Raw genomic sequence first — 12,480 nt, forward strand, 5'->3', positions numbered from 1 at the left:
TTCATATCTTGAAGCTGTAATTTATTTACACGGTTTATTTATTTACATTTATTTACATGTTTGTACAAAATATAAAAGGCAGACAGATTTTTTTTTTTATGAAAGTGGAGTCATAGAATTGTTCTGAATTTCATCCACCATATTCTTCAAGGATCAAAGGCTATATTATGTATTCCTATTCAATACAAGTGACAGCAAGGCTATGCAAATCAGTGTAGCCTACTAGATGTCAAATATATGCAGATGACCTTATCTAGCATTTATTTTAAGTGACAGCTACTGTTACTGCTGGCTTAAATAATAAATATAAAATCAGTTATAGATCAACACACTAAAAACATTTTCTCACAAAGCAGCACTTTTTTTTTTTTCGATAGAATCATTTTGTGATGGATTTCAGTGAGCTGTTTCTTCAGTGTTTCATGTGTTTGATCCTGCAGCTCGCTGTGAGAGCCTTTTCTCTTAACTGAGACTAGGTGTAGGATGAAAGGTTTCTGGATAGTTTTTCCATCTTGTTCTCTAGCGGGTTCTTGGGACGGATTCCATGGGAGAGCTAAATGAGTTGGATTTAACCGGACATCTCCAGGCCCCTGCCGCCCGTGCCAAATCCCTACACAGTGGTGACTAATAAACCAGCCATGCACAAAGTATCAAGTTAACCCTGCACAGATAACACCCGGCCTGCCTATGTTCAGTTTCTGTTCTTTACCTCAGAGAATCACAGATAGTAATCCAAATTCAATATCAATGCAAAATGCACTGCTGCAGTACAAAGGCATGAGGTTTCTAACTCTGGGGGTTCTCCAAAAGGCTCGCCAAGGGCTCAATTAAAGACCAACAAAAGTGTTGACATTTTATTAATTTGTGTTTGCCATATTGTTTGTGCTGTGTGTTGTGATTTCTATGTTTCCCATTGTCCTGTGTGTATCGTTTGCAAACGGGATGTTAATGGGATGCCCAAGGCTTCTGACTGCCCTCAACCCCGTTTTGCCCGTTTGGTCTTTGTGAACCGCTTCTCTTTTGTTGGCTGATCAGCCTCCCATTGGGTTGCCAGACAAGATTCTTGGCATTTGTCGGCAAAATGAAAGGAGGATTAAGGGATGGCTACTGAACACTCCATGGCAAAGAAGTGGGCTGCTATTCTCCTATTCAAACCCCCTTCCCAGTTTAGTAGCTCCTCTTTACATATATTTGTTTTCTCAAAGACATCATTGAGCAGTCCGAAAAGACGCGAGGAATAAAAGAAAATCAACAAGTAGGTCAGGCCAGCAAAATGGATGGTCTTGATGTATGTTGAAAAAGAGAAGAAAAACTACAATTAGCTCTATTTTTGGTAGATTTTGATTTCAATTGCAACACAGACACAATATTTGGATTTGTGATGTTCACGTTAAGGCTGTCAAATGTAGCCTAACCTAAATGGAAGTGAACATGAATTAGATAATACGATTTTTATGATAAAAGCCTATATAGGTCAATTGAATTCCATTTCTGGTGGAACTGAAAGCAGGTGAATCGCGGGGTCACGAAGAGTTCCTGGCACTTGTTTTTTTAAAGAGTGTATGGAGGCTGTGGCATCAAAAACATGATAGTGAAGTGGAAGCCTGGAGCTACCGGTGTCAGCAGGAGCTTCCTTTGTTGTTTGTCGGACTGGATTCCCTTCATCGGTCCCATCAAACGCTTTACACTTTGTCATTTTTCTCTGCATATGATCCCTCCATACACAGCTTTGATGAGGTGAACAGCCAGTCATGCACATATCTAAATCTACACCATCTGTATATGTTATGTATATCTACAAAATGAATATACTTGATAAGATTAATCGTTTTCTACACACCTAGACACTTAATATGTATGGCCATCTGTAGACCTGATAATGTGAATAATAATGTGCATTTTACACATCATGTATATATGCTGTAAATTTACATATCTGCTTTTCTTCATATTTCTTTCTTCATATAGTTATATATTGCACATAGCATTTTTTTTTTTAAATAATGTTTCCACCAATTTCTTTCTGAATATATTTAATATTTTGGTATATATTCATGCTGTGCATTAATGGTTTCAGTGATGCATATTTTTCGCCATACTGCCAATTGATTGATTCTATTTAACATGCTCTAGTGGTGCAGTTGTTGGTTGTGTATGTTTACCCCTATTTGATATTCTCATTTATATTATTTTCTGTTTATAGTCTATTTTTCTTTGCTTTATCCTATTACTATCTGCTGCTACAGTGACCCAATTTCCCCACAGGGATCAAAGTTTTATCTTATAATGCTGTCCCTGCCAGCCTGAGCAAACTGATAAAATCATCAACTCCTTCATTTTACATAAGAAGATGGAGACCCTAACAGACCTAGTTTTGCCTAAATGGAAGAAAAATTTATATAAAATGAAAAACAATGGCAATTTCTAGTATTGTGAGATGAGTTTCACTACAGTGCTATATTCTATACCTTGAGATGTGGGGGCGTTGGGTGAGGGGGCTGGAGCAGTTGCTTTAAAGTTATTGAGGGATTATATGCTTCCTTTTAAGGAGAGGGGGGGGGGGTCCCCATGTAGTCTACAGTAGACCTTTTAATTTTCCCCAAAGTATTCCAGAAAGAGAAATTGTCCCTTCAAAGAGAAAAGCCCCTGCAACAGCGATGGGAGCAGTGCTGCTGGTGGCATGTAGGCCCAGATAGGTCCTGTCCCACATGGCAAATGGGCTTTAATTAATAGACAGGCAGGCTTGAAAGCAGCGCTGGCACTAGCTAATATGATGAACTCCCATTGTGGCGGTGTCACCACAAATGTTTCTGATAAGCGAAAGCACCCAAGGATCAAAGACTCTAAGCTTCTCAATTTCCTCTAGCCGCTTCAACGTTTCCTCACCTACTTTTTCCTCCTCTTCTCTAAAACATTCTGAAACACACAACGTGAAATCCCCTTCCTGACAACGGCAGGGTCCGCCTCAGGTTAGCAGGTCACTGCAGCTACCGCGCACAGCTCAGCATTAATATTCAGCCTGATGAACAGCCTTACATTTATTATGCTCACCACTTCAATTGACGGGACAAGATAACACCAATGACAAAATGTGTTCACATCCCCTTCCCCCCTCTGGACTCTATGGAGAACGCCATTATTTATATTTTTACATTCATATGTGTATTTATAAAGGAGTAAAATTCCATGGCACTGTGCTCATGCTGGGCGACAATTTCCTTTGGCAATCAGCTTACTCCCCAGAGGAGTCCATTCACTAAACCCAAGGCTGTGGCAAAGTCCCTGCATCTAATATCATTTACCACCACAACTAACAAACCTGCTGCTATCCACTATAATTTATGACTGATGACTTACAAGACATTTTTATTTGGGCAATGTGATAAATTATTACACAGAGGGACTGACAACATATTGTTGTTTGGTCAGTGTGATAAATTACTTGACATCTGTTACAAGATGAAGCACAAAACACAGTGTGAACCATGACCTGTGACTGGTTTGATATCTGAGAAGCAAGTTCCAGAAATGATTTAGGCAAATTACAGAGGCCTGATGCTGCAATAAATTATAGTATGGAAATTCTGACATACTCATAAATTGTTTTTTGAATGGCCTATCTGGTCTAAAAACACTGAACAACATGGTGAATGTCATATTTTCTCAAAGGTTTTGAATTATTATAATTATTTTAAATTGCAATTTCCACATTTAATTTGTAGTTCCTCTTGCTGTTTTAAACACAGGAGGCCAAATTATTTATTTCCAGCAGATGACTAAACTTAAATGTTACATAGGCTAAAATAATGCATTTTATTATTATTATTATTACCGCCATCCCTCTGTGCAGAGGATTGGCTCCCAGCCTCTTGTCTTTTTTTCAATATGTCCCTTAAAAAAATAAGTGTTCCAGTGAAATTTGGTGCGAGGCAACGAGGGGGAAAGGGGAGGTTAATCCGAGTTTAATACACTGATGCACAGCCCAGGACCGAGGCTGTGATGATTGTGTTATCTCCAGCCAGCATTTGGGTCTCCCTCAATTTCAACCCGGCAAAATAGCTGGGAGAAAGTGCAGATGGAGTAGACTAACTGTGGATGCCCGGGGAAAAATGTTATTAATAGCTAATAACTTCCCATACTCTCACTAAAGCTGCTTCTCGTCACTCCGCCTGGATTTGTTTGAAGTGCTCTTTCCATCCTCGCCGTCGACCTTTTTCTTTCAGCCAGGCTTATTTTGGACTCAAGAATAGCCGGTGTATTTTATTTATTTATTTTTTTCATTTTTTTTTTTTATTTATTTTATTCTTTTTGCCTTTCTTGTCTACAGTAGGTTGTGAAGTATCTTTAGGAAACAGCACATCGAAGAAATACTGCCATGAAAACGCGGATGCTGACTGTTTTTTATGTTGCTGCTCTTTTCACTATCAGACGCTTTTATTTGAAAGCCTATTTATTACAGTGCTATCATACAATTAGACCAGGACCTGGCGGCACTTGCTTGTAGCCATACAGGTTACCTGACCTATCGATTACACCTGCAGAAACTAAATGCAAAGGCCAGTTTACTGACAGAAATCCCAAATCTTGTCAGCTGACTGTTAATTTGTTCAGGTGTCATTGGCCTTCCGCCACAGAACATGGCTTTCTATTGATTTAATCAGAGACAATATTAGCTGACAGTATAGGCTATATCCTACAACCTGCACTCAGTCAGCCTGTCTTTTCTCCACAGGCTTGTTTAATTCAAAATGAGGTCACAGCGTCTGAAAAACGGCAGCTCTGATCCTGCTTAGCTACATCTTAGGACCTTGAATTTAAAAGCATATTCACTGAAAGCAAACGGCGGATTCGCCGCTCCTGATGCAAAAACCTTACGTGTAACCCACTTGCAGTTGAACATCTGATAGCCTCCATTCCCACATCAGTGTCCAGTTTAAGCAAATCACAGTAAATCACGCTAAAGCATGTGTCTGGCCCAGTCCAGCCTCCTCTCTAAAGTCTTGTGGAAAAGCTGAGGCATCACATGCAGCTACATAGCTCTGTCTATTTAATTTAACACTGCTGCGAAAATTTACTCGCGACTTTCCGCAAGGTTCTGTCAACACGGTCTGCTTGCACCACCAAAAACATCCAATAAAACAAATGAAATAAATATTAAGAAAATACAATCTAAACAACTAGAGAGGAAAGCTAAAATCTCATGAATTTGCGCCGCGGGCTCCAGCCACGAAGTGAGCCGTTTAGAGATGAAAGTGAAAAGAAATAAAAGGCTCAATTTAATCTGCTTTAAACCCCTTCAACACAACGTATGTGCTTGAAACTCTGAGAGTGAGGGCTGATAGGGGATAAATACATTTCTTACCATGCCTGCGAGCTATTACACCCCTCTCCAACACAGACGCCCATTCAACAGACACCGGTTTCATTACGAGCTGTAATAAGTCTTAACATTATTAAATGCCAGGCCGGATGATAGAATGAAACAAGCGCACGCACTGATCTTTTTAAGAATTTTAAAAAGGGGGACAGCTGATAGCCCGCTTTCAGCACGTCAAAACGTGGGCAGAAATACATGTCACCAGTCTAACCAGTCGCACCAGTGGTCAGGCTGCACTGGGAGCTGCTGGTCCAGTCAAAGTCTCCTGCAAAGTCTAATGGACAGTTCGTCCTGTCAACGTTAAGATCACAGCAGGCCTCAGACGGTAAAATCAAACAGGCCTAGAAAATATATATATAGCCTATATATATTTCCCCTTCTGAGTGCAAAACCACATCATCTAATTCAGTGATAAACAACCACTAACTAACTGAAGGACGACACATTTTGCATCAACCATTCTTCATCTAATCCAACGGAAGACAATACGATATTACTAAAATTATCTCTAGCTGAATTATAGACCACTATAGATTTCTCTCTTCGTGGCCTTTTGTTCACAATTTTAAACCTCTTTAAATTCAGTTGTTTTTTTTTTAATGTGGGGAAAGGGCTCATTCGTCTTTTTCACCGCGTATCTGTCTGTCAGACTGAACGTCATGTTCAAGTATAAATTTAGCAGGCTTTTATTTCTTGAAAATGTTCTTCATCGGACTCAACATGACTCATTTTGGCTACAGGCGAAAGACGCAAAAAGCTCAAGTTTGGTCAAGGCTTTGTTGAAAGGCTTCAATCGCAGCTGTAATGAATCTGAATCAATTAAAAAGCAGGGGAAATAGAGATTTTTTTGGGTTGGATTTTAAACAGAGTTCCTAAATCCCAACCTCATAGCCCACCTATGGCTATTAGCAGTAGGTCCTATATGTGTGCAGTGTCCCTACATCAGAGCCGTGCTGCAGACTGGGTGTAATTGATATTGACTGTCACATCGGTCATCTGTCAGCATCAGTTTCAAGGGACCGTTTAAGCAGCGCCACAGGAGCCCGATGCACTCAAACGCTATCCATCAAAGCTCATCATAAATAATTAAGCAGCTCCTGTCTCTTGTGGGCAAACAGCTTAGGAGAGGAAAAACCAAGCGACAAAACGCCAGTTAGGGCCCATTTGTAATTCATCATGTATTCCAACCAGGACGGGACGGGACCCAGCCAGCCCCTAACCGCTGGGGCGGGTGATATACACTCCTCTGTAGCTTATCGAGCATCTGCTTTGTCCTCTGGCCTACCTTTGTCACCGAGAATGCCGTCAATGCTGTGCTTGGTTTTCTTCTCTCCGTCTTCGTCTTTTTTATCACAGTCGTCCTCGTCGTCCTTTTTCCCAAACCGAGCCCGAAGAACACGGCTGATTGAACTCACTGCAAACATAAGGGCAGCGTTTCATGGCGCTCAATTAAGATGATAATAATAATCATAATAATGATCATAATAATAGGCTTAATAGAAATAATAATAATAATCATAATAATGCTGGGCCTACTGCAACTACCCAATTACAATAACAATAATGATTATGGTAATATAATCATAATTATAATAGGCTCATAATAATAATAATAACACGACCTTCGTTTGCCTCCTATGGATGGCAATCTCCATTTTGTAGTTTTATCAACAATAGGCTGTATATATTTTTTTCTTTTAATATTGCTCCAGTGATTCTAAGGGGAAATAGTTGAGGATGAAGAAAGGCGGCTTACCAGAGGAGGCCTCACCTGAAGGGACTGTGCTTCTGTCACACACGCCGTCCTTCAGCAGCTTATCCCGGATCTCCCAGCTGAACATCCCGGGGTTGTCCCGCTTGTACTCCTCTATCCGCTTCTCCACGTCCGGCGTGGCTACCTGCTGTATAGGGCCAAACGAGACGGACAAATAAAGAAAAGGACACCAGTGCAACAAGAACAATAAAATGAATAAAGCTTGACGGGGTTGGATAGAAATAATTACGGCTGTGAACTTTTCTAAACATGTTGTCCTAAGCTTAGCAGTTTTGGCAAGACGATGTTGAACAGAGTTTTGATTTGGCTGTTTGAATTTTAAATTAGAATTGGTAGAAAAAAGGCCTCACCTATAATTAATTCTATGGTGTAAAAATGTAAGGGTATAGGCCTAAATAATCAAACAGCAAGAATATCTAATTATAGCCTATTAAATAAAATAGGCCTAAACAAAACAAATTTGTTTCTTTTGAATACTATATTCTTATTCTTATTATCATTATCATTATTATTATTATTATTATTATTATTATTATTATGGAGGCCACATTTTAATGTTTGTTTGTTTTTTCTTAAAATTTTAATATTAGCATAATAATAGTAATACCATAATTATAGGCCAATACTAATAATTTACCCTGGGTTTGCTGCCTCCTATCGCCCCGGGCCGGATGGAGCCGGTCTCCTGGTAGCGGCAGAGGATCTTGGACACGCAGCCGTGGGAGACGCGCAGCTGTCTGGAGATGACGCAGGGCCGGATCCCGTGGTGGGCCATCTCCACTATCTTGTGTCGGATGTGGTTGGGCAGCGGCCGGCCATTGATGAAGACACCGCCGAGCTGGTTGACCCGGCCCTGGCCCAGAGGGGTGGACACTGCGGACAACACAAGGCCTTCTGACTAAATCACACACAGCATGTCACCTGCCCTGCTTTCACCCACACTGACCCACAGCAGTTTACATGAGGCCGCTGGAAAATAATGTGCCCATCTGGTCTCAGGTAATGACACTTAAATGGTGTGTTTTTCCATTTAAAAAGCGACATATGAAGAAGACTCGTCCCAACAGGCAAATATGCAATATGCAGTTTTAACATTTACGCCTGCCTTTTAAAATGCCTATCCCCCACTTTAGGCAACTAACTCTAACAATAGGCCAAATTGTTGAACAGCATCACTGAAAGGCCCAACTACCCGCTCTATTTACAGATCGTGTTCAGTCGTAAAGTTGAAAGAGCCTGGTAATTTATAGAAACACATTGTCTAGAAACGAATGCCTGCACCAGCAGACTGTCATTAACCAGACGGCACTCGACTGTCCCATCCGACACTGGAGAGGCGGTGAAGAGCCTGGTCTCGTCCGTTCTCATTATTCACCGTCATGCTGTCCAAATATTGATGTAATCCTTTGATTCTTCGTTTTGCTGTGTATTTTATTTTAATTTCCAGCAGCAGGACACTTGAGGAAATCCCAGATCTTGGCTAACTGTCGCTCGGTGTTCTTGGGGATTTAGTAGGGCCACTTGAGCACGAAGTTTGCTGGTGAAACGCTCACTTGGATGATTAATAAATGCAAATATATTGTGTTGATAAAGCCTGGAGATTCTGCTTAAACATTTTTTTTAACAAAGGAGCATCCCGTAATGGCAATTTATGCCGTTTAAAATTGAGTTATTAAATGGGTATTTTTATCATTTTAAATGTTTAACATTTAGGCCTAAAGTTTGTAAGCAACTGTAAAAAATACTATTTTCTAGGCTACACAAAATATTCCGAGGCAGTTTTGAAGACATGCTCTCCAGTGGGAAGCCAGACCCAGCGGCCGGGCAAAGTGAAGCCTACCTTCCAGAGGGAAGCCGGTGCGGGGATAGTTCTGTCCGGGCGCCGGGCGCATCATCCGCGGTACCGTTCCTGGCAAAGACGACATTGCACCGTTAAAAACAACACAACACGGACAAGTTTCTAGCCGTCCAGACTTGTTGGTGACAATTGTTTTAAAGATGGAAAATGTGTGGGCGGTCCAATGTGTGACGGAGAAGGAAAAATGAAAGTAAGTATCAACATTAAAGCCCCCAAAACGGTGTTAACAGTTAAGCTAGTCGTGCAGGTTGATAGTAAAAATCAGCAACAAGGTGCGGTGCTGTGTGTGGAGAGAGGGGGTCCCTTACACTGTCTACGTTGAGGATATTTAACTGGTCTGTCTACTGGCTTGAGGTCATTTAACTGGTCTGAAGGCTGGACCAGTTCACTCTCTCCTGGACCAACTCTGGACCAGCCAGGCGCGAGGAGGGGGCCGGGTCGCGCGCGCCGATAGGCTCGTGGAGCTTTCTCTTATTCACGAGGGAAGAGCGCGGCCAAGTTTCGTCAGCCAATAGGAATGAAGGGATAAAGATACATACACACCAACACACTAAATTAATACTATACATTCACAATTCACACCTACACACTAACACATGCATACTACACACACTACATACACTAACACACTATACACCCTGCTAACACAGTACATAGGCTACACAGTAACACATTACACACACACAACACACATACATACACACACACTAAAAGGCTATAGCTTACACACTAGGCTACACACCAGGGAACCATTGCCAAACCAAAATTTTTAGTGAGCTCAAAAAATCCAAACCTTAGTGTAGGGTGTGTTGTTCCTCCTCCAGAAAATGTTTGGCCATTTCAAACCATTTCCTTGTAATTCTACAATACATTTGCATAATTTATGCCCATTTGAAACTGCAAAAATGACTTACTGTCCTGCAATTCAAGTGATCCCAACAGCTCAGTTATTATGTTAAAATTAAATGGATTTGCCAGGAGGGCATCCCCCTCAAGTGCCAGTGGGTACAGAGCGTTTTGAGCCTGTTCACAGCTTACTGACAGATAAACATGTGAACCCAGGACTCTTTTACAAGGTATGCTATTTTATTATAATGTATTGCAGTAGTGTATTGCTCCAATTGATCACAACTGCTTTGTTGCAAGTCTGGACATTGAAACCATTGGCTAAATGCTGTACTATAATGTACAATAAATATGGCACAACATTTTTCTTGCTAAAACCTTCTTGTAGGAACTACGTTTCATGGCTTGTAAGACACTGATGATACACTGGATAAATTAATTGTTATAATTACCTAAAAACAACCTCCACACCTCAGCAACAAGTTGACAGAGAAGCCAACTTTAGCCACAACATCAGAGACAATATCCCATCTCCTAAATATTGTTATATAAATCCATTAACCACAATCTAAGTAACGCTCAACATGAATTCTGCTGGTTTTTAGCTAAGCTAGCTTGTTATAGCATTATATAACATTAGCCAGCCTAGCTAGGTGTGCTGCATGAATGTGACTTTGCTTCCTAATATACAGGAAAAACATACTCAATCTCTGTGTCCTCGTACGTGGCTACAGCACTGAGTAACACACTACATACACACTACATAGGCTACTAACACACTACACACTACATACAGTAGTGTACAGTACATACGCATTAACACATTATCCATACTAGACAGCCTACATTAATGCAGATGAACACATTAAACATAGCCTACATACACATTAACATTGCAAAATATACTACTATACACTAAACATAGAACATATGCATTAACCTACTATACACACTACATCCATATAAGGAAGTCAATAATTTTTGATAGTCATTTATTGCAAATAATTCAGGACAAACTGAGTTATCGAAAAAAAAACATGTCTGTAAAATCATCAACGAAGTTATCATTGAAAAATCATTTGATCTGAACCACATGGTGTATGATGTCAGACATGTAAGGTGTGTCCTTGTACATTTTGAATACTTTTCAGAAAGTAGTGTCTGGAGTCAAGAGTAGATTAATTAGAGGTCAACAGTGTTACGCCAGTATTAATAATAAATACGTTATTAAATGTCATTCAATAAGTATTGAGTTTATGAAATTTTGATTTGAAAAATGCCATGTGATATCAGCTATAGGCCCAAAATATGTAAAAAATAGCAACAATGTTACTGTCAACTATGTTACCGAGTGAAGTTAATGAATAAATTTGACTTATTTCTTTCTCAAATTAATATCTGTAATCATCATGGCTTGAGCTTGGCAAGTAGTAGATATGTAACATTTTAGTGATGCATTGTAAGTACAAACATTTGCTTTTGTACTCATTTACAAAAGCCAAATACACCTGTATAGAATCACTCACACATTAACACACTACACACATTAATACACATTAACACATTACATTCACATTAACACACTACACACACTAAATACATATTAACACACTATAGATTCATGGATTCATGGTATTGTAAATTCATAGTTAGGCTATAGCCTTACAGTCTCAAAATGAAGTCTTTCTTTCTTTCTCTCTTTCTTTCTTTCTTGCAAATGTTTTCAACAGTATGTCTGTTACCTGGAAAACAATAAAGCAGTAAAGTGTCTAGTGACTTCTGTATGATGTGTAAATATGTGGAGAAAACAGCAACTTCACTTCAAGTTCTTTAAGTTTTTTTCATCAGAGCGTGTGTGTGTGAGATTAAGTTGAGATGATTTTGCTGAAGCTCTGGCTGGGCGTCCCACAGTGTTCAGCCTGACAGCGAGGCTGCTTGGTTTATGGAAGAGGCATGTGCCAGTTTCAGAGCGCTGTGCCTCGGTCGCGGAGGGCCCTGAAAGAAATGTTCCACATCATTTCTAGTAATAGATAGTAAAAGTCAAAAACAAGCCACCAAGTGGAATCGATATTGTGTATCGCCTTCCTGAGAATCCCACGCCAGCAGACTTCACTACTGGTTAGTTCAGTTTGGTTTGAAGTGGCCTGCGGGCGTGTCACACAAGGGAAGTAATCTCTCTCTCTTTAACTCTTTCTTTTGCTCTCCCTATCATTTTCAACTGCTGTCTACACATGCACTCATGAATCTCAAAGTAGCTATCGGCCTCTCTTTTTTTGTTCTCTCTCCCTCTCTGTCTGCATCTATCTATCTATTGATGCATCTACACTTATTTCATTAATAAATATTTTTTGTCTAAGCTAAACAATCCTTGCTTAACAGGCAATTGATTTGCAGACGACAGGCCGCATGCTGATGAAGTGTGTGCGTGTGTGTGTGTGTGTGTGTGTGTGTGTGTGTCAGCGTGCTATTTCCAAAGTGTTTGATGGTACGAGTCATTGCGTAAAATGAGGCTAACTTCTCCTCTCATTCTACAGTGTTCCTCTGTACACATATACTGTACATAACAGACATGCATGGCAATTAATTTCTATAGAATCCATTGGGCTCTATTAAAGGATCATACCT

At 40.1% G+C, this 12,480-nt stretch overlaps 1 protein-coding gene across 1 annotated transcript; it reads right to left on the reverse strand.

Moving 5' to 3' along the window:
- Positions 1-4,008: 4,008 nt before the first annotated feature.
- On the reverse strand, positions 4,009-9,076 carry LOC139665837 (paired box protein Pax-7-like). The gene is made up of 5 exons (XM_071544839.1): positions 8,992-9,076; positions 7,789-8,024; positions 7,134-7,278; positions 6,663-6,791; positions 4,009-4,085 (listed from the first exon to the last, which is right to left on the reverse strand). Exons 1-5 carry the CDS (start codon positions 9,074-9,076, stop codon positions 4,009-4,011), a joined length of 672 nt encoding a protein of 223 aa, XP_071400940.1.
- Positions 9,077-12,480: the final 3,404 nt, after the last annotated feature.

Source organism: Centroberyx affinis, unplaced genomic scaffold, assembly GCF_046629955.1.
Source record: "Centroberyx affinis isolate AG114_WGS23_722 - 3 ecotype Tasmania unplaced genomic scaffold, CSIRO-AGI_Caff_v1 ptg004684l_1, whole genome shotgun sequence".
Classification (NCBI taxonomy): domain Eukaryota; kingdom Metazoa; phylum Chordata; class Actinopteri; order Beryciformes; family Berycidae; genus Centroberyx; species Centroberyx affinis.

Coding starts and splice junctions, on each gene's coding strand:
- LOC139665837 (XM_071544839.1), bottom strand. CDS start 9,076: ATGTCGTCTTTGCCAGGAACGGTACCGCGGATGATGCGCCCGGCGCCC. Junction 7,279..7,788: donor TAGGAGGCAGCAAACCCAGG/GTAAATTATTAG, acceptor GGCCCTATACAG/CAGGTAGCCACGCCGGACGT. Junction 6,792..7,133: donor TTCAGGTGAGGCCTCCTCTG/GTAAGCCGCCTT, acceptor TTATGTTTGCAG/TGAGTTCAATCAGCCGTGTT.